Source organism: Trichosurus vulpecula, chromosome 2, assembly GCF_011100635.1.
Source record: "Trichosurus vulpecula isolate mTriVul1 chromosome 2, mTriVul1.pri, whole genome shotgun sequence".
Classification (NCBI taxonomy): Eukaryota; Metazoa; Chordata; class Mammalia; order Diprotodontia; family Phalangeridae; genus Trichosurus; species Trichosurus vulpecula.
Window position 1 is genome coordinate 422,338,953 of NC_050574.1, and position 22,299 is coordinate 422,361,251.

Consider the following 22,299-nt stretch of genomic DNA (forward strand, 5'->3'; position numbering starts at 1 on the left):
ATAATGGTTGTGTATAATGTTCTCCTGGCTCTGCTCCGCTCACTCAGCATTACGTCGTGTAGGTTTTTCCAGGTTGTTACGAAGTCCGTATCATCCCCATTTCTTATGACACAATAGTATTCCATTACCTTCATATACCACAGCTTGTTCAGCCATTCCCCAATTGATGGGCATCCCTTTGATTTCCAATTCTTGGCTATCACAAAGAAAGCCGCTATAAATATCCTTGTACATATGGGTCCTTTTCCCTCTTGTGTGATGTCTTTGGGATACAACCCTAGAAGTGGTATTGCTGGGTCAAAGGGTATGAACATTTCTATAGCCCTTTGGGCGTAGTTCCAAATTGCTCTCCAAAATGGCTGCATCAGTTCACAACTCCACCAGCAATGTAACAATGTTCCAACTTTCCCACATCCTCTCCAGCATTTGTCATTTTCCTGTGTTGTTATTTTAGCCAATCTGACAGGAGAGATGTGGTATCTAAGAGTTGTTTTGATTTGCATTTCTCTAATCAGTAGTGATTTAGAGCATTTTTTCATATGCCTATAGATATCTTTAACTTCTTCCTCTGAAAACTGTCTGTTCATATCCTTTGACCATTTCTCAACTGGGGAATGGCTTGTATTCCTATATATTTGGCTCAGTTCCCTGTATGTTTTAGAAATGAGGCCTTTATCAGAGATACTAGTTGTAAAGATTTTCTCCCAGTTTTCTGCTTCGCTCCTAATTTTTGTTGCATTGGCTTTTTTTTGTACAAAACCCTTTCAATTTAACATAATCAAAATTATCCATTTTGCATTTTGTAATGCTTTCTATCTCTTGTTGGGTCATGAATTGTTTTCTTTTCCATAAATCTGATAAGTAAACTCTTCCTTGCTCTCCCAAATTACTTATAGTATCAGCCTTTACTCCTAAATCATGAACCCATTTTGACTTTATTTTGGTATATGGTGTAAGATATTGGTCTATGCCCAGTTTCTGCCCTACCATTTTCCAATTTTCCCAACAGTTTTTGTGAAATAGTGAATTCTTAGCCCAGAAGCTGGCCTCTTTGGGTTTATCAAAGAGTAGATTGCTATAGTTGTTGACTTCTCCATCTTGTGTTCCTATCCTATTCCACTGATCCACACCTCTGTTTCTTAGCCAGTACCAGGCAGTTTTGATGACTGCTGCTCTGTAGTACAGTTTAATATCCGGTATGGCTAGGCCACCTTCTCTAGCATTTCTTTTCATTACTACCCTAGATATTCTAGACCTCTTGTTCTTCCAGATGAATTTTGTTATTATTTTGTCCAGCTCAGTAAGTGCCTTTAATGATTCTGGCCTTCGTTTGAATAGGGCAGTAAAATGGGATCTTTTTGTCTTGGAGTCAGCACTAAGGCACTGTAACCATAATCAGAGCAGGACATTTTGTCGAGAATGCTGAGGTAGTTAAGTACCTTTGGTGAGTCTTGCCTTTCAAATGCAATGGCCAGAAAAATGGGATTTTTCACTGTTCTGTGAGTGCTTCTCAGCACTGAGGTAATCAAGTGCCCCAGAGCCCTGAGATGGGTATATAAGATCCAAGATTGGCATTTGACTTTTGGGGGCTCACTCATGAAAGGAGTGTTAAGAATCTGGGCAAGCCGTAACCGCCCCCTGGCTTTGATAACCCAGACAGATATTGGTGCTTCTCTGGTAACTACGAATTGTGATTTGAATCAGACAAGGTCTGTCTGTTAATGTTTGTAATTTCTGTTTGTATTTGCCTTGAAGTTCAGGGGGCTGATCTTTTTCCCCTGAACTAAGTGACTGATATAAGTATATGTATGTTTGATTAAACTGAGATTTTTAACCCCTTAAAGTTGCTTTTCTTAGAAAAGCAGATCAAAGAACCTGTATTAGCAGCCCTGTGTGAAGGTGTTATTGGTCTTACACCCCTACGGCAGCTGCCAGCCAGATTGTTGCTACACCCCCAACACACACACCTACTCTACCCAGATGGGATATTCTGCTGCTCTCATCAAGGGCTCCCCAGGATTTAGAAGGCCACTGAACCTTGTATTCTGAGGCATAAAGCAACTCTCTTCATTAATTTAAAAAAAATCAATAAAACTTTCCTGCCAGATAAAGTAATTGACTCTGAAGTTAATTCTTTCTTTCATTCGGTGCTCTCAGCCTTGACCTTTCTTTCTTACTCTCTGCCCTTTAGTAGTTATTAGCAGCTCAATCTTTTGTACGACTAGTTTATAGAGCGGCTAATGCTCCCATTCATCTCATTCATCATATTTAATCAAGCAATTATTAATAGCAGCTAGAGGATTCAAGTATTTCTAGGAAACTTCAGATGATGCAGCTCCACCCACTATAAATTCACAAGGAAAATAAAAAGAAAGAAACCTAATGTTTAGTCAGGAGCTCTGTCTCCATGAAGACAACCCTAAATTGCCAATTTTACCCTGGCATTTCTCACATCTATTGACTTATTTATGCAGTGGTTTGTCTACTTTGCTCCTAAGAAGATGATCCCTGTATGTCTTTGATAGCTGGCAAATATAACACCTCATTCATGTAAAGTACAGTACAATCATAAAGCCATATTGCTATAAAGAATGAGAAAAATAAAGCCATATTGCCAGAAAATTCTGTAGGGAATTTCTGCCCTGTTCTGAATGGCTAATGAGATAGGCCTTGGGAATTATCCTGGCAACTTCTTTTTACAAGTTTAATAAAGCTAACTTGGGGCCCTGATAGGGTCTCCAAACTTTTAAAAGGGAGCCTATTAGTTGGGCCTTTTATACAACAGTATTGATTCACTCAGCCCATTGCCTTTCAAAGAGCAAATAAATTGAATTCTCTTTTGAAATGAGGGCATGGGGGGAGTTCCAAATTGCAGCAATGGTCCTTTGATCAAAAATAGCTGCTTTACTAATAAAGATTTGAGAAACTGAAGACAAGGCAAAAGGGAAGCAGGGGAAGTCCCAGCTTCAAGTGAATGGTTTAAAAGAAGTGAATGTGTAGAGCACCGGCCCTGGAGTCAGGAGGACCTGAGTTCAAATCCGGCCTCAGACACTTGACACAAGTACTAGCTGTGTGACCTTGGGCAAGTCACTTAACCCCAATTGCCCTGCCAAAACCCAAAAAAAAAAAAAAAAAAAAAAAAAAGAAGTGAATGTGAGGGCAAGGAATTGAAGGAAAAGTACGGGCAGAAGGAGCAGCTAACTGTTTGGATATGCTGTTTGCAACACACACTTGACAAGATAAAGAGATTAAGGCAGACAAATTAATTTTTAATGTTTAGCTTAATTTGGCACTTTATTAATAATAAATGCCCGATCACTGTTAATAAGAATGATGTGTGTTTAATCGCAGCTGATATTTATGTAGTTCTTTAAGGTTTGCATTTAATCTTTACAATAACTCTGGGAGTTAAGTCCTATTATTATCTTTATGCATGTGAGCAAACTGATGCTGGGAGGGGTTAAGTGACTTGCCCAGGGTCACAAAGCTACTAAGTATCTGAGGCAGGATATTAATTTGGGTCTTCCTAAGTCTAGCATTCTATGCATTCTCCTGTGCATATATTAAATACATTAGATATAAATATGTGTGTATCATATATATATAGTTATTGCAAACATATGTGTGTATGTGCATATACACACATATTTACTTGTTTACACACACATTTATGTATATAACTTGGGTCAACTTCAGGACAATCTGGTAAGACTTGTTAATTATGTTTATTTCTCTTTATAAGCAAACTATTTAATTTATTATTTAACATACATAAGTTTCTATTTAAATTTAATCAATTTATATTTATAAGTTAGTTTATAATATGTTTTATAAGCAAAACTACACTATTTCTCTTTATGAACAAGTCTAGTGAGGTAGGTTTTTCTAAATAGAAACATAATTTGGCTTCTTCTGTTCCTAATTTTGAAGGAACTCAGACTGTAAGCTCCTTGGGGGCAGGAACTGTCTTTTGCCTCTTTTTGTATCCCTGTGCTCAACACAGGGCTTAGTAAATGTTTATTGAATTAGTGAATTAATTTGAGATGGAAGAAAGTACCATATACCATCTCAAGAAATTGCTCTTCACTGGGAAAGACTGAGAAAACACTCTCAACTGTGCTTGAATTCTATCCCTGAATTCCTATGAGGAACAAACTAAATCTAAAACAAAAATGCCTTGGTTACACACTCCACATTCACAGGAACCACTTGGCTCCCACAGCCTTCTTCCTGGAAACTCTGATTTTAGCTATAAAGCTTAGTCTGATCCCTAGGGTAGGATCACCTTCTCTTGGAATTGAGCCACATACAGTAGACAATGGAAAATGGATCAATGAGTAACTAATATAAATGGCTTTACAGCTTTAACAGATGTAAAATTCCATGTAAAGGGTACATAACCCTCATTAACCTTTACCACTGCTTTCTGCAAATCCACCTAATTTACTGCCCAGGGAGAGTGTACCAGGTTCAAGTCATTTACTATGACCTAACCACTTTAAGCAAAGTCTAAAGGAAACTAAATTCTCTTATCATAGATTCCTAAATGGCTCTTTGCATATGGAGGGTAAAAAAAAATTAATGAGTTTTCCTTATTACTAGATGACTCGGTTCACCAGTCTGTGCCTTCATTGTAAGCCACATAACTTTGCATGCTTTAGAAAAATGAAAATTTGAATGCTCAGGAAGTTTGGCCTTAGTTTGCTTTCTAGCTCTCTGAAATCAATCCCTCTTAGTCATGGCCTCTCTGCTTGATTATTTCTAAAAATTTTTATTTTTGTATTTATATTTGAGTGGGATGGTAAAGCCCTCTCATAGAATCTGGATCTCGGGCCTTTCTGTGAGTTGAGTGGGATGAATGAGGGTGGGGATTTTTCAGCATGGTTCAGGGCTTTTGATTGCCAGCTAGGCCTGTTTCGAATCACCCGGCCTGTAGGAATCTGAAACTTAGCAGCCTGAACCCCTCCAGCACGAACCTCGCCAAATAAGGAAAAAAGCGTTTTTAAGAGTTTGCCATTGGCTAAATTGTACCTGGGGTAGTAGATTTCCGAGAAATTGTGAGCCTAGACTCCACCAATGACAGTAAAAGGCCAGTGGTGGGGTGGGGGGTTGTTTTCCTTAGAGTATAAAGCTAAGTTCTGTACTCTGGGCCCTGCCTCTCCCTACAGATTGTCTATCTGTTCGGAGACCGCCCTTTCTTGTGGGATCGTAATACAGAAGTTTTCTGTTTCTAAATTTGAAAGACCTCTGACTTTTTTAATTCATTGGTAGCATGTGGTCTCACCGCACACATATTTATACCTACCACCTTACATATTAAATACCAAATAAGAGTCCAATATTTAAATATGAACCAGCCTAAGACCATTCAATACTATTTCACGTTAATAATGTCACTCTTCTATTCTAACGGCTCCTGGGATTCCAGTAGAGTGTCAACTCCCTGAGGGGAGAGACTGCTTTGTTTTTGTTGTGGGTACACATTACATAACACAGACCCTGACATAGAAAAGAAAGCTTATTGAATTGAATGGGAGGAAGTCTAAATTCTTCATTCTGGCATTAAAGCCACTCCATAATCTGGTCCCATCTTACCTACCAAAAAAATCAAGAAATCAACAAGCATTTTTTAAGCACCAAGTTTATTCAAGCATTTTGAGGCTCTTAGACACAAACAAAAAAAATAACACTATCCCTGCCCTCAAGAACCTTCCCTTCTATACCTCAGCACCATACCCACTACTACATTCTAAGCTCTAAGCTAATGTCTTCACTATCCCCTCTACATGCTGAGTTTAATCCTACCTTGTTGCTTTCACTCCTGAAGTCATGCTACCCCAGTTCCTACTACTTAGCTTTATTCTCCTTATCTAAAAGCTATTTTTCTTCAAGGCTCAGGCTAAAGTCCCACTTCCTTCATAAAACCTTTTCTGGTGAACCACACATATCCTGGCACTTCATTACGTCCATTTTTTTATACTTTATCGCATACTAAAAGAGACAACATGTGGCAATACAAGGAAAATTGGAGCTAGAGGACCTGGGTTTGAACTCCAGGTCTGCCACTCAATGACAACCTTCATGAAGGCGAGTATATATCACTCTCTAGGTCTTATTGTCCTTGACTATAAAAGCAAAGCACTAAACTACAGGATCTCTAAGGTCCTCTTCCAATTATAAGTCTATATGTCTATGCTATATTTCCAGGACCTCATAAACCTGTAATTTCCACAGTGTGGTTTCTCTCTTCATTGACACAGGTCAGAAACTTTTAATAACTTAGGAGTAGGCCTTTGGGGGATTGTTGTCACCAGAAAAATTCACCTATCACTCCTTGGCAACTTGAGATAGCCTTTGAGCCTTGCTAGCCTGGTCCTTGGACAACAGGTTTACAATCCATCATCAGGTCCAGACCCAAAGTCTTTCCACTTGAACCCACCAGAGCTTGTGCTTGGTTGGCACAGCTTTTGAGAACCCAGAGTCCTCTCTACCCATATGTAAGGGCAAGAAAAGTGGGGCTTTTTACTGTTTTTTCTTTTGGAGTGCTTCTCAGCACTAAGGCAATCAAGTGCCTTGATTGAGTCTTGCCTTTGTTTGTAGGAAGGCCCACGTCCTTTCGCTAATTAGGTCATGAGAGATGTGAAGCCCTCTAGAGGTGTGAAACCCTCAAGAGGTGTAAAGTCCTCTGACCCTGAAGAAGTGTACATATACTCTGAGGTTAGCATTTTGTTTGGGGCTTACTCATTGGAAGAACATTCCTATGATTTCTCCAGATAAGACTCTGGGTAGCCATTAAGGAGACCCCTGGCTTTGAAAACTCAGGTGTTGGTGTTTCTCTCTCTAGTAACTGTGTATGTGTTGCTGTGCTCAGACAAATAGAAGCCTGTCTCTTGATTTGTGTTCTTTTGCTCTGTTTATATAATTTCTGCTTGTAATTTCTGTTTGTGTTTTCTCTGAAGTTCAGAGTGCTAACTTTTCCCCTTGAACTAAGTGAATGATATATGTATGTTTAATTAAAGTGAGATTGTAAATTCCTTAAAGTTGCTTTCCTTAGAAAAGCAGATCAAAGAACCTGTGCTGGCAGCCCTCCTGTGTGCTGGTGTTACTGGTCCTACACAGCCACAGTAGGGGCAAGTAGCATTGCTGTTACACCGTGACAAAGCACTGAAGCTGGACTTCCGCAGATACTTAAGGTATTATTCTTTAATAAGTCTTTACATTCTTTAACAAGTCTTTTAGCAAATCTTAAATCCTCCTAAGAGTAATACAAATAAGAGCTGGTCTTTGAGTCCAGGAGACCTAGGTTCAAGTCCTGCCTATGACACATACTGGCTATATTATTGTGGGCAAATCACCACCCTTCTCAGTGCTCCCAGGCAACTCTCTAGGACTACAAGTGGCAAGGCAAGTACTGATCTACATCGGTAGAGGAAGTTTCACACCAAAAACTCCCTACAACAATGAAATTGTGGGTCTACTGTATATCTCCAACTCCACCCCAGCCCCACCCCCCCCAAAAAAAACTCCAAACTAAATTTAGAGGTGAGAACAAGGTCTTCTGCTTTTTCGAGGTTCCAGTACTTAACATAGTGCCTGGCACATAGTAAGCACTAAATAAATGTTTACTGATTCATAACTAATTGACTATATATTTCCCATAGAGTTTCTATAGCCCATGTGGGTTGGGCTAGTTTTTTTCCTTAAAAAGTACTCCTTGAGACTTAATTGGCCCAGGGGGCTAGAGGTTCAGGCTATTGCTTCCTAGTTGCCTGAGAACAAAAAGTCACAAGGAGCTCCGGCTACTCCCTGATGCATAACCAGATGACCACCAAGGGCAATTCAGAAGCTTCACTTAGCTGAATTGATTCAGTATCCTCACTACATATCCTTGTTGAAAATCCTTCCCTTGCTATAGCAAGGTAAAATCTCTTATTAGTAGCAAATCTCTTATTAGCTCCTGAATGGATTACGAGTATCTCATCTTATTCATCTTAAACTACCAGGGGACCAATCTAGTCAACCCTGGCCTGAAACCTATATTAATTCTCCTGCTGAAAATCCAACCTTTCACTCAATCAACAAAGCACTTATTAAGTATCTACTATCCTTGACCTTAAGAAGCCTACATTCTACCGGAATTTCCTCCAAAGGGAGAAAATAGAAGTAATTAGAAAAAAAACAAGATGGTAACATTACAAGTAGAAAAGAGAAAATTTAGATGGCCTTAAAACTACCTAAAAAACTTTGTTAATATGTATTTACTGTTGATTAGGGTTTCTTACAACGGTGTCTTTACTCAGGAATGCCAGATATGTGTACATCTAGAAATACCGTGTCTGTGTGTGTGTGTGTGTGTGCGCGCGCGCGCACGCGCGCGAGCATGCTCACAAGCTCGAGGGCACTTCCCCTAGGCAAAATTACAACTATCTTTGCCAGGTGTTTTCCTATGATGGTGTCTTTCATCAGGAATATCAGATAGGTATATATCTAGAAATACCGCGTATGCATGGTGTGTGTGTCTGTGTGTGCTCCCAAGCTCGAGGGCATTTCCCCTAGGCAAAATTACAACTATATTTACCAGATGTTTGTTCCTGAAAGAAAAGTACTAATGCAGACATCATTGGTAACAGCTAAGCCTCCTAATACAATTCGGGGAATCAATTTTCTTGGTATGACAATATTACTCTAAATGTGTTGTTGTTCAGTCCTTTTCCAGTCAGATCTAACTCTTCGTAATCCCATTTGTAGTTTTCTTGGTAAAGATAATGGAGTAGTTTGCCACTGCCTTCTCCAGCTCATTTTACAGATGAGGAAACTGAGGCAAGGTTAAGTGACTTGCCCAGGGTCATACAGCTAAGTAAGTGTCTGAGCCATATCTGAACTCAGGAAGATGAGTCTTCCTAACTCAGACCCAGAACTCTACTGTGGCACCTAGCATGCCTAAGGGTGAGGGGCTTTCAGGTATAATTCTGTTGTTGTTAATCAGTCACTTCTGCCTCTTCATGACCCCATGTGGAGTTTTCTTGGCAGAGATACTGGAGTAGTTTTCCATGTACTTCTCCAGTTCATTTTACAGATGAGGAAGGTGAGGCAAACAGGGTTAAGTGACTTGCCCAGGATCACACAGCTAGTAAGTGTCTGAAGTCTTCCTAACTCCAGCCCCAGCACTTTATCTGCTGCGCCACCTAGCTACCCTTGGTGATTAAATATCAGTATGTGTAAATTTTTAGAGAAAGGTAATAGAAGAGAAAATGTTATTTAACTTTAATTATTGGAAAAAAAACAGTTCCTTTCAGTTAAAAAGCACAGGGCCCTAGCATAACCCCCCACGATAAAAATATCCAGAACTCTTGGACCATCTCTCTGTAATGTGAGGGTGAATCCTAATTAAAACTTCAAGGCAAAGTCAGAATGTGTGTTGTCTACATCAGACGTGTCAAACACAAGGAGTAAGGCCCAAACCAGATTACAATACCATCAGGAAATAGTTAACAAAATAAATAAAAATACAACAAAACACAAGTAACATTAATAAGTGATTTTCTAAGTCAACATGACAGGAATTCTTATGTATGGCTAGTGGCTACCATTTCTATATGGGTTTAATGCCAGTGGTCCACATGGCATAGTGGAAAAAGGAATACTCAGGTTCATATACTGGGCAGTTATACTGAACACTAGACATTTGCCATAGCAAAGTCACACCTCCAGAGCCTCAGTCTGAATATCTATTTTTAAAAAAAGGATGAGAATACCTATAGTGCACACCTTATAGGGTTATGGTGAGGGAATGTATGTATATCACTCCATAGAAATTTAAAAGCACTATATAAATATCACCTGTATTAGGAGAGCCCTATGAAGTAGTGGGCAGCTAGACTGCTCAGTGGATAAGAGCGCTGGGCCTGCAGTCAGGAAGACTCATGTTCATGAGTTCAAATCTGGCCTCAGACACTGACTGTGTGAACCTGGGCAAGTCACTTAACCCTGTTTGCCTCAGTTTCCTCATCTGTAAAATGAGCTGGAGAAGGAAATGGCAAACCACTCCAGTATCTTTGCCAAGAAAACCTCAAATGGGGTCACAAAGAGTCAGACATGACTGAAAAATGCAACAACAATAAAGTTGTGAATAGAAAAATGACCACAAAGCTAGGAAGACATGGTCCAAGTCCTATTTCTGATATGTCCTGGTTGTGTGACCCTAAGCAAGTCACTTAACTTCTCAGCACTCAAGGCAAGTGTCTAAGAGTATAAGATGAAAAGATGCTGGTGTACATTGTTGGAAAGAGCTTCCTCATCTGGGTGTTCCCTATGTCAATGAAATCACAGGGCCAGTCCCTGTTCCCCAATTATAATTACTACATACTTTTACAACTGAAAACCAAATTCCTCTTGTTATCCCTACATACTGTTAGTATGTCTTTCATACCAAGTACTTTGGTAAACATGAATAAAACAGTGAAATGTTGAGCAGACAGGCAAAGATCCCATACTGAAAAGTCTGTTATCAAGTCTTCAACGATTTCCTATCTTGTTCTATAAGGAGTTATAGAGAAGTAAGTCCTACAAGGATGGGTATTTACAATACCAAAGGAAGGATGAAGAGGAACGCTCCAGAAACTTCAAAAGGTGCTCTGGGACAACTTACAGTCAACAGGAGAAAAATGATCCTGGAAGGTACTTACTCCCTCACAGAATGATACTCCAATAAAAGAAAATTCAGTTTCCCTGGGAAAACCCTAGAAGCTCCCTAGAAGATCATATTCCTTCTAGATGAACAGCAGTTCATTCATAAGGTTTATTTTTTAAAAGCTTTAGGGATAATCCATAAAGTGTGCCCTGGGAGGAAGGAGAGAGATATAGAGGGAAGAAAACAGTTCACCAAAGAATCAAAAAACCAAAATCATTCTTCCACAGATGCAAGTAACCAAGATGTTGAACATTAAAATTTAGGCAATCTTAAAAAACAAAATATAGCAATAATGATTTTTTTAATTGAAAATTGAGTTCTTTTCCCCGACTTTCAAAGAAATGACTTGGGAAATGTTTCTCTTCTTCCCCAAGAAAACAGCCAATCATGCTTGAAGATTTCATTTAGAGTGACTGCCCTCTGCTGATTGTTTCCAATTTATCCCATATATAACTTTATTTGGATACAACCGTTCGCATGTTATCTCCTGCATTAGATTGTAAGCTCCTTGATGGCAAGGGCTATCTTTTATATTTCTTTGTATCCCCAGTGCTTAGCACAGTACCTGGCAGGTACATAATAAATGTTTATTGACTGACATAACCAGTAAGTACCCAAGGCAAGATTCCAACCCAGATCCTCCTGATTTTAAGTCCAGTGTCCTATATACTATATACTATGCTACTTCTCATTCATTTACAATAATAATGCCTGGAAAGAATCAGAAAAGACCCTGTATAGGAGCCAACAACTAAGCTACACTCTAAAGAAAGCTAAGGATTCCCTGAGGCTATGTAAATCTTAGGACTCTGGACCATTAGGCAATACGATGAGGTGGCCCTCCATTGTAATTGCCCTTAATTATAAAATTATCTTTTGAGGTTCACACAGGTCTCAAGCTCAGGTTTCCAAAACCGTTAATTATTACCTTTAAATGGCAAATGGCAAACAAAAGGAAAATGTCATAATCAGGGTGGCGTGTGTCTGTAAATACTATAAAAAGTCGAGGGAGCCTCCTTAGTTCTTCACACTCTCTTTGGACTCCTCTAGCTGCTGCTGCAAAGTTGACCGGGTAAGTCCAATTTTAATCCAATCTGAAATTTCTACTGCTCAGGTTAGTTAGGTATTTTCCTTACAAGAATGGGCCAGAAGGAAAGCCAGAAAGAACCAGACAAGGATTGCTTTGAAAACTACAGAGCAACAGATTTTAAAAAGAAAAGCAAACTTTAATAAAGGAAAACCTGTCATTTCCTATACAGGGGACTTTTTCTGTTCTACTGTGTATATGTTAATGTCCAATCTATTTGGTGCTGGTTAAGTTCAGAATAAGAATTAAAAATTAACTGGTGGAGGGGGAAGGGGGGTAAAAAAATAATAGGTTCATTCCTAGTATGGATTGAAAGATACTTTTTTCTCAACAGGCTAAAGGGTAAATATTTTCTATCTGTCAGTGTCCCTACTAACTTAGAGGTTAGCCGCTGGTCTCAGATGCACCTTCAAAGGTACATCCTGAATAATCCAGATGTGCCACATTAAAAGAGAAGGATGTTACCAATTACTAATAATGGAACAGTTTGGACCAATTTCTAGAAGACTCAGCAACTGCTGATACAAAAAAGCTCATGGGTAATGATTACTAACTTGTTTTCTCAGCTTCAGATCCCTCTCTACCTTCCTCTAAGAAGGAACACTGAAAACCAGGGATGACACTGAAGTCCATCAGCTAACCCCTGCTAGTCGCCCTATTGTCCTATTCCATCCTATGTATCTTCCCTCCCCTCTCTCTCACATCCTTCTGTTTCTTGTCTTTTTCCTATCAGCATTGCTTAGCCCCACTAAAGGCATTCAGAATTAAGAGGCTGCTGACAGAGGCAATGTGGTACAATGAATAGAGAGCTGGCCTTGGAGGCAAGGTTAAAATCCCACTTCTGACACATATGTATATGTACCTGAGTAAATACTTAGCCCCCCTCTCTCTAACACAATAAATCGCAGAGCAGTCACCAATATGCATTGGTTGCCTCACCAAGGGTTTCTTATACCAATGAAATAAAGTACAGGTTTGGGCCACATTTAAGAAGGTCCAGAATTTTAAAATACCTAAGAAAATTTTTGCATCAACTGACAATGCCTGGTCTTTTAATTTGACCTATTCTATATTAGGCTGACATTTTTTTCAATTAATTCATTTCCCTCTAAATTTACAGAAACAAAATGAGTGCATCGAAAAAGTCACCTGAAGAACTCAAAAAAATTTTTGAAAAATATGCAGCTAAGGAGGGTGACCCTGATCAGCTGTGTAAGGATGAACTGAAACTGCTAATTGAGGCAGAATTCCCACATTTATTGAAGGTGAGTAAACTTCAGCAGCCCCACCTTGCCGTACAATGGGTGTATGTGTGCATGGGTGAGGATGAGGCTGAGACAGAAGGACTAGATATGACACCTAAGTGTAAGAGTTTACCTCCTACACAGGGGCAGTTAGGTGGTGCAGTAGATAGAGCACTGGACCTGGAATCAGGAGGACCTGAGTTAAAATCCAGCCTCAGACACTTGCCAGCTGTGTGACCCTTGGCAAGTCACTTAACCCTGATTGTCTCCACCTCCCCTGCAAAAAAGGAGGTAAAACACAAAGTAAGCACCCACAGGGTACTTGAGCTCCCCAGTTTCAATCTCATTGAGTGAAATCTGCCATTTTCATGGGGACAGACGCTTGTGAAGTTTAGCAGTAGACAAGGCAAAAGGAGCCAAGCTGAGAGTTAACAGCAACATTTAAGTTTGTTCTATATTTCTAAGCGACTTTACAAATAGCATAAAGATACTATGAATTGGTACGCGTTTATCAATTAACAAGTATGTTTTCTTTCCCTTCCATCTCTCCCTCCCCACTAAAAAAAGAAAAAGAAAAAACAAATCCTTATAACAAATATACATAGTCAAGTTCCCATGATGCGCTTTTCTCCAGGGGTTCCCATAATTGAAGAAACAAAGCTATATCTCTAAATCTTCAGTGACAAGACTAGTTTTTATGTGGTTGTTCAGGGCCACCCATTTAATTCAAAAAGGCTTGTTTAAAAGGGGTAACAACTGATTTCTAGACAATGCCTGGAAATGAACTGATTTTCTTTTGCCATAACATCTCATTTTAGAACTACCTTAAAACTGTCCAAAAAAAAATACATCTACATTTTCCTTGGGGGAAGAGGGGATGAGTCTCTGCTCCCTATTTGCTTGTTTTTAAAGCCTCTTTCCTATGGAAAAGAAGCATTATACTCTTTGACCTCCAGAATTCTATTTCCTTAGAATCCAATCCTGCCTCCCAATGATTTATTTTATATAAAGTCGCCTTACTTTGTAGGTTTTATTCAGAAACACTTATTGTCAATGTGATGCTGTAAAGAGCAACTTCTTATTTCCCTCCCCCCCTCCCCCTTCCTAAGCCTCTCCATCTCTCAAGTTCTCAAACAAAGAATCAGCTTCTCTTAAAATTATAGCATCTCGGTGTTGGGACAGTTAAGCTGCTTAGTCAGTAGGGTGCTGGTCTTGGAGGAGCTCGATTCAAACCCTGCCTCCATCACCTTATTAGCTGTATGACCTTGGGTAAGTCATCTTTATTATCTCAGTCTACATTTTATGATAATACCTCCCATTCACCAAATCTCCCAGGGTCATTGTAAGTGTAAAATGAGATAATATTTGTAAAACATTCTAAAAAAAACCTTAAAGTACTGAATGAACATTAGCTATTATTTTCACTTAACAAGCTGTATGACCCTGGGTAAGTCATTTATCTTATCGTAGCCCAAGTTTCAACATTCATCATTCATCAAATCTCCTAGGGTTGTTTTTAAGTATAAGATGAGATAATATTAGTAAAATACTTTGCAAACTTCAAAGTGCTAAGTGAAGATTAGTTATCAATATTATTGCTGCTGCTTTAAGCCATCCAATCCATTTCCTACCCAAAGCATGAACAGACCCCACCATATCCCTAACAAGTAGTCACTTACTATCTCTATAGAACTTACAGTGATAAGGAACTCACTCTCCCAGGCCCTCTTCTAACTCTAAAGGCACCTCATTCTATTTTTTGACAACTTTAATTGGCTTTTTGTTTTGTTTTGGAGGCAATTTGGATTAAGTGACTCACTCAGGGTCACACAGCAAGTAAGTGTCTGAGGCCGAATTTGAATTCAGATCCTCCTGACTCTAGGGCCAGTGCTCCATCCACTGTGCCACCTAGGTGCCCCAACTCTAACTGCTAAGATGTTTTTTTCCCCCTTGGAAGCGATGAAAAGACTGCTAGACTTGGAGAGAGAAGAATTAAGTCCCAATCCTACTTAGGCTATTTTCTACCTGTGTGATTTTGGGGAAGTCACTCCCCCTATTTGGGTCATGGTTCTCCATCTGAAAAAAATGAGGAGTTGGACTACGTGACCTCTGAGACGCCTTCTGGCTCTAAATCTGTAATTCTACTTTCAGGCAAACTTCACCTTCCTATAACTCCAACCCATTGCTTATTTCTGCCCTCCAGAGTGTGGGGCCAGGCCAAGCAGTACTATCATATTAAAATCTGACATTTCCTTAATAGGTAAAACACAAAAGGCCTTTGAGAAGGATATACTATTAGAAATAGAAATTGGTTTAAGAAAATAGAAAAAAATAAGAAAAATAAAATTTTGCTTTTTTTAAAGAAGTATTTTAAGATTCAGGCCTAAGAAATAAAAAATAAGCATAAGAACAAATAAACAATAAGAAAATAATCTGGACAGCTCATCTGAGCATATTTTCAAGGCTCAGAGAAACAAAATACTCCAAAGTCCTTTGAAAAATCCATTTTCCAAATACTATTTAAGTAGGCCTGTTGATTGATTTACTTACTTAAAACAAGCCCATACCCTGGTCTCTAGTTTCACCATGATGAATGGATGCATTACAGTCTCATTCATGCTTAGCACAAACTTCAACACAGAAGCACATATTTGGTGCCCACAGATCAGTAACAGAATAGTATTCATGCTTTACTTTTGTAATTGTGATGCATCACCAAGATTTCTCACACAAAGTCCTAGGATTCTGCCTCCCTGCCACTGTTCTCATATGAAGCTGCCTTAAGAATAAAAACAAAATAACGTCAATCTCGTTCCTTGAGCGCAACATCGAACTTGGGAGTCAGAAAACCTACATTCAAGCCCGAGCTCATCTCCCCTTATTAGCTTTGTGGCCTCCCTGAGCCTCGGTTCCACAGTTACAAAGAAGAGATAATAATCCTTAGACTACCTACCTCGAGGGGTGGCTATGAGGAAGCTAATGTTTCAAGGATCCAGAGTGCGCTCACAAACCCAGATTGTAACTTCACTATAATTTAGTAAATGGTTTTTAAGAATGTCAACGGTCCCTACAAACCTCTGTCAGGCTTCGGAGATATACAACAATGAGCAACAATCTTTATTAGAAAGCAGCGACAACATGATAAAGTAGAAAGAATGCTGGCTATGAAGTCAGAAGACCTGGATTCAAATCTCAGCTCTGTCATGTATTAACTGTGTGACCTTGGGCAAGGCACTTAACTGGGCCTTGGTTTCCTCACCTGTAAAATGAGGGGGTTGGATTAGATGGCCTCTAAGATCCCTTCCAGCTCTAGATCTCTGATTTTTATATTCTTGCACAGGGGAGTAGGAATAGTTTGTTCACTTATTTAGGAGCCTGGTATTACCTATTTCCTAGGATTATTTGAACTTCATGGGCTATTGCTATTTCTAAAACCCTAGAGGGATGCCTATGCCCGAGGTACCAACATTTTGATGATGATAAAGCAATATAATTAGAGGCACTTCCGAGCCATATATGATGCTTGAAGGTTTACAAAGCACAATCTCATTTTACAGATTATCCAGGCTAGGTGACTTGCCCAGGATCACCCAGCTAATACATATCTAAAGTTGGGTTCAAATTCAAATGTTCTAAATATCAAGTCCAACTGTCTCTCCATCATACCACACTCTCTGCTGACATCAGCATTCTCACTACTAAAATACAACCGGAAGTTCTCCTGAGAGCATATAGTCACAGCCTTTCCAGGAAAGCAAAGCCAACACTTTCTCTTTTGTTGATGACAGAAATAAAACAGCACCTGACTGGCCTTCTCTCTCTCCCTTTCCCCCACCCACTAACACTCTTTATCTTCAACCAGGGGCCAACCAGTCTGGATGACCTCTTTAAAGAACTGGACAAGAATGGTGATGGAGAAGTCAGTTTTGAGGAATTCCAGATCCTGATAAAAAAGATATCCCTGTGAGCTCCTCCCCTGGGAAACAAGCAAGCAGCATGCTACCAAGAGAGAGCTATACTCTTGCCATAAGCCATAAAACCCCTGAGCAGCTACCATTAAGCACAAGTTTTTATTCTTCTGCCTTGTATGATCCTAGTTAGGAAATCAATGTATTATTAATAAAGGTATTCTTAAATATTCTTCACTTTGTAAATGTATTCTGCAGAGAAGCTTTATGAGGGAATAGAAGGAGGGAGCTGATGTAGAAAAGGAGTTCTTAAATGGGGGTCGATGGACCCCACCCCGCCCAGTCTGATTTCATAGGGTCCCCATAAACTTGGATAAGAAAAAATTTACATCTTTATTTCCATTTGATTGGTTAGGTTTGCAATCCAATATAATTTATTTTGTGCATTTGAAAACATATTCTGAGAAGGGGTCCTTAGACTGCCAGAGGGAGTCATGAAACAGCTCTGGTATAGAAGCAAGAGTCCTGGCCTGGGAGGTTCTAGGTCCTAGGTTCTAGGCATTGTTCTCAGTCTATTTTGCTATATGACATTGACTAAGTCACTTCCTAGATAGGCCTGTAACCCAATCTGGAAAATGAGGAGCCACCATAACTGACCTACACTAGCAATGATCCCACATCATACCGTTGTTTGTCCTTCATTCTCGAAGAGGACCAATGACATCAGGAGGATGATGTCTTGACTTGCAAGTCAACTGGATTTAAGCGAGGCAGGACTGTGCAAAGTCGTCAGCCTCACTCTCTCCTCCAGAGTCACTGGAGTCCAGTGGCAAGACGTAGGGCAGGACAACTGGTGATGGTCCTTGATGCAGTGGGAGATTGTGGCCTTTTTTAAGCTAAGGTCTTTCTCAGCTCTCAGTTTGTCTGAGGCAACACCAATTTAGTGATTAAAGGCTAGGCAAGAATTGAGGCAAAAGATGGCCTGGTGTGTATTCCCAAAAGAATCAATCCGAGAGGGGAAGACCCTCAGAGTTTTCATATCATACTAATAACCTGCCACAGACCCCGTTAATCAATGGCCTTTTCCACAAGCCACTAGAAAAATACTCCTTAAACCCCGGGTTCCCAACAATGAAAAACTCCTTTGGGAAATACACTCCAAGTTTAAATAAGGCTCCTAAATAAAACAGAAAGTAAAACTCATAAGTCAGACAGACCAATCTATCTACCCAAGCGTCCTTGACTTAGTGCTGCTTAGTATGCATTAGCACTTTGATTTTCAGTTCTACATGGAATACATCCAAAACAGTCGTAGTATACAGTAATGATTTTTCTCTTACACAGTAAGTGGGAAAGGCTTGTCATTTACAGTATACAATAGGGGGTTAATGTGGAGGGAAGCTTGTCTCCAGAGGTCACTCTACAATCTAAATTCACCAAAACATCAGTTCCCTACTTGGTTTCCAACTTAAGAGTTTTTTTTTAATGTGGGGTGTGTGTGTGTGTGTGTCTGTGTGTGTGTGTGTCTGTGTCTGTGTGTGTGTGTCTGTGTGTGCATGTGTGTGTGTGTGTGTGTGTGTAAGAGAGAGAGAAACAGAGACAGAGACTCCTAGGGCAGTCTAGTTAAACCTATAAGAATAATGCTTTTAAATCCAAAAAATATAATACATTGGATTACAAAGGAAACCAAATATATTGAGAAAGAGATGCAATTTTTTCCCATCCAAATTCAGAGTCCCCCTGAAATCTATCTACAGATCCCCAGAGTGGGGGGACCGTCTATGGACTCCAGGTTAAGAACCTATGTTCTAGATAAAAGTCCATCACCTGTCTGTAGTACCCTCCTAATCAAGGGTGATGAATAAAAGGCTTCTCAGGGTAATTAAGCAGAATTTGCTTTGCTATAGACCTTGACATGGCAACATATTTGATAAAAGTCAAGGATAGGTTCCTTCAATCATAAATAACATGGTCCAACTGATGAAATAAACATGCTAAAAGTAATCTTTAAGATATAAGATATTCTGATGAAGAATATCATGACTGATCCAGTATGCCAGGAATAATGAGGCTATAGAAATTAAAAGCTATGAGTCATTATGGCACTGAGTGCTCTTACAGAAAGTTCCTAATTAGAGAACCGAAGGTACTAAACCCAAAGAGAAAATTCAAGAGAATTACATTTCATATCTTCAAAGCAAAAAATGAAAACCAAGAAGTGGCTAAACTAACATAAGGACCCAACTGATTATCTTTTCAAAGTCTAATTAGAACAAAGAGTCTTATGTTCTTAAAGTACATATTTACCAATGGAACTATTTAACCCTCCCTCTATTTAAAGTCCAAAGGCAACAGGATTGCAAGACAAGAGAATAACAATCTCCTTCTGTATACCCTACCCCAGGAGTGGGGGACCTGAAGCCTAGAGGCCATGTGTGGCCCTCTAGGTCCTCAAGTGTGGCCCTTTGACTGAATCCAGACTTCACGGAATAAATCCCCTTCATAAAAGGATTTGTTCTGTTAAACTTGGACTCAGTCAAAAGGCCTCACCTGAGGACCTAGAAGGCCACATGTAGCCTCCTAGGTCCTCAAGTGTGGCTCTTTAACTGAATCTAAACTTCACAGAACAAATCCCCTTTGACTGAATGCAAACTTCACAGAACAAATCTCCTTCATAAAAGGATTTGTTCTGTGAAACTTGAACTCAGTCAAGAGGCTGCACCCAGGGACCTAGAAGGCCACATGTGGCCTCAAGGCCACAGGTTCTCCATAGGAGAGAGGGCCTACCTGTCTGGGCTTTCACAACATTGCTTTGTTGTGGTTTTCCTTTCTGTCTGTCAAACAGATAATTATTTCTCTCTCCTTTACAGGATCAACATGCATGCCCCACCTCTTAACATGTTAGAATATTGCAGGGTTATATTACTATTATAAATACTAGGTTCCTTCCTCTTGTCCCTGTACAGTCTTTCTCAATGCATCTTCAGCTGCCATGGATTCATCTGGCATCTCCATACATTCCGAATCTACATATCCAGCCCTCATCTCTTTCCTGTGCTCTAGTCAGTCAGTACACATTTACTTAGGTATCTACTGTGTGCCGGGCACTATGCCAAGCACTGGGGATATAAAGAAAGGTAAAAGACAGTCCTTGCCCTCAAGGAGCTTACAGTTAAAGGGGAAAGACAAAATGCAAACAGCTATGTATGTTATATATAGGATAAACTGGAGATAATTAATAAAATAATTAATAATTAAATAGAATCAAGAGGAATTAGGAAAGACTTCCTATAAGAGGTAGGATTTTAGCTGGCCCTTGAGAGTAGCCAGGAGGTGGAAGGGAGGAGGGAGAGCATTCCAGGAATGGGGGACAGCCAGGGAAGATGCCCAGGTTTGGGAGATGAAGTCCAGTGGGAAGAATGGCAACAAAGCCGGTGCTACGAGATAGAAGACTTGTGCGGGGAGAGGGGGTTTAAATGTAAGAAGACTGGAAAGGTAGAGAGAGCACATTATAAAGGGCTTCAAATGCCAAACACAGGGTTTTCTATTTGGTCCTAGAGGTGACAAGGAGCCGCTAGAGTTTATGGGATAGGGAAGGGTTACATAGTAAGATCACTTTGATAGATGGGTAGATGCTGTACTGGCCTTGTGGTGAGCAAACAAACCAGCAGTAATAGTCCAGGCAGAAGGTGATGTGGGGCTCTATCAGGAAGGTGGCAGTATCAGAGGGAAGGCAGTGTATTTAAGATATGCTGCAAAATGGACAGGACTTGGCAACTGATTGGGGAGTGAGACAGAGTGAGAAAGGATGACACCAAGCTTGCAGGCCTGGGTGGAGTTCTCAACAGTAATAAGGAAGTTTGGAAGGAGGATGTGGTTACTATAATGAACAAGGGATAAAAAGGCTTTTTTTTTCCTTTTTGTTGAAGTTTCTGCATAAGTCATGATGCCCTTTCTCAGAACTTCTTATAAACTTACAGTCGGTCCAATTCATTTTGGACTTAAGCATTATACTGTACATCCTTTTCACTAATTGCTACAAATGATCTGCAAGCAACAAAATCAACAAAATTTTTGTAAAAAAAAAAATATTTATGATGTCATTAGGGCAGCTTTTAAACTCTGCAACAGACATGCCAATTAGCCCCAGACAAGTTCCCTTAGCCTCTCAAGCCTATCTTCTGCACCCCTTCTACTCCTCTGACCTTTCTTCTCTCTCTTTGCAATCCTACAAATACATATCCCCAGGTTTAGTCCTGGGTCTTTTTCTTCTCAGGATTTCAACTACTGCTTCCATGAGGATAAGTTCCATCTTTTAAAATAATGAACTTTTTCTAAAAAGTTATGAAACTTCTCTGTCTCAGGATAGGAAACATATAAACCTCAGTTTTTTTTTTTCTGTTTTCTGAAGTGGCTAAACCTAATCAAAATCTGTAATTAACTAGCCCCTTATTCTTTCTTTTCTTATTTTTTCTTTTCTTTTTTCCTTTATTTCATTCAAGTAGCTTCTTTATTTTTTTTAATTACAGAGACATTTGAAATAAAGCTTTGTCTTAAAAGAAGCATCAAGTGATGGATGACAAAGGAAGCAATGTGGTGAGATTGAAGAGGGCCAGATGTGGTGTCAAAAGGCCAGGATTCACATCCCGCCTCAGGTATTTACTACCTGGGTGGATTTTGGCAAGTCGCTTCACCTCAGCACCTCCTGTGTAAACTGGGACCTTTATGGTCCTTTCCAAATCTCATTGTCATGGTATTTTTTATTCTCTCACTCCATCCTCTAACTTGTTCATCTGTGCATATTTCACAAATCAGCCGTGATAAAACTTGACTTAAAATTAAATCTAACCTTGAAGGCACTGTGGAGAGAAAGTGATAGACAAGATAAATGACTAAAACTGGCATTAGCATGTCAAAGCCTACAGTCTCAGGCTGTCTCAGAGTGTTGGCTTAAGGATGCTATTGCTTTGAATATTCACTAATTTTTTTTCTCCTTTTAGAAAATCAGTTCTCTCTTCTACAAGTGATTTTTCAGAATCATGCTGCAATTTAAATAAATGAAGGTTGCAAAAAGTGAAATTCTCTCTCACCAACGAAACAGAAAAAGAGCACCGAGTGCACAGTAGTAACGCAATCATTTATTTGACTAAGACCATGGTACCATATATTTAGAGGGAGGGAACCCCAAAGGTCATCTACCCAAACCCCCTCATTTTATAGAGGAGGAGAATGAGGCCTAGGAAAGTTAAGTATCTTAGTCAAGGTCACACAGGCAGTGTCAGAGGCAGGATTTGAATCCAGGTCCTCTCTGACTCCAGGGATAGTACTCTTACTATCCAGAAGATATGAAACAATTTGGATATGGCACAG

At 39.6% G+C, this 22,299-nt stretch overlaps 2 protein-coding genes across 2 annotated transcripts in view; one reads left to right on the plus strand and one right to left on the minus strand.

Annotated features, from left to right (window-relative positions):
* CTPS2 (CTP synthase 2) overlaps positions 1–22,299 on the minus strand; it is a 143,881-nt gene that overhangs the window by 58,768 nt on the left and 62,814 nt on the right. The gene's annotated exons all lie outside the window — the stretch shown is intronic.
* S100G (S100 calcium binding protein G) lies at positions 12,905–16,988 on the plus strand. Its single transcript, XM_036747748.1, has 2 exons — positions 12,905–13,042; positions 16,884–16,988. Exons 1-2 carry the CDS (start codon positions 12,905–12,907, stop codon positions 16,986–16,988), a joined length of 243 nt encoding a protein of 80 aa, XP_036603643.1.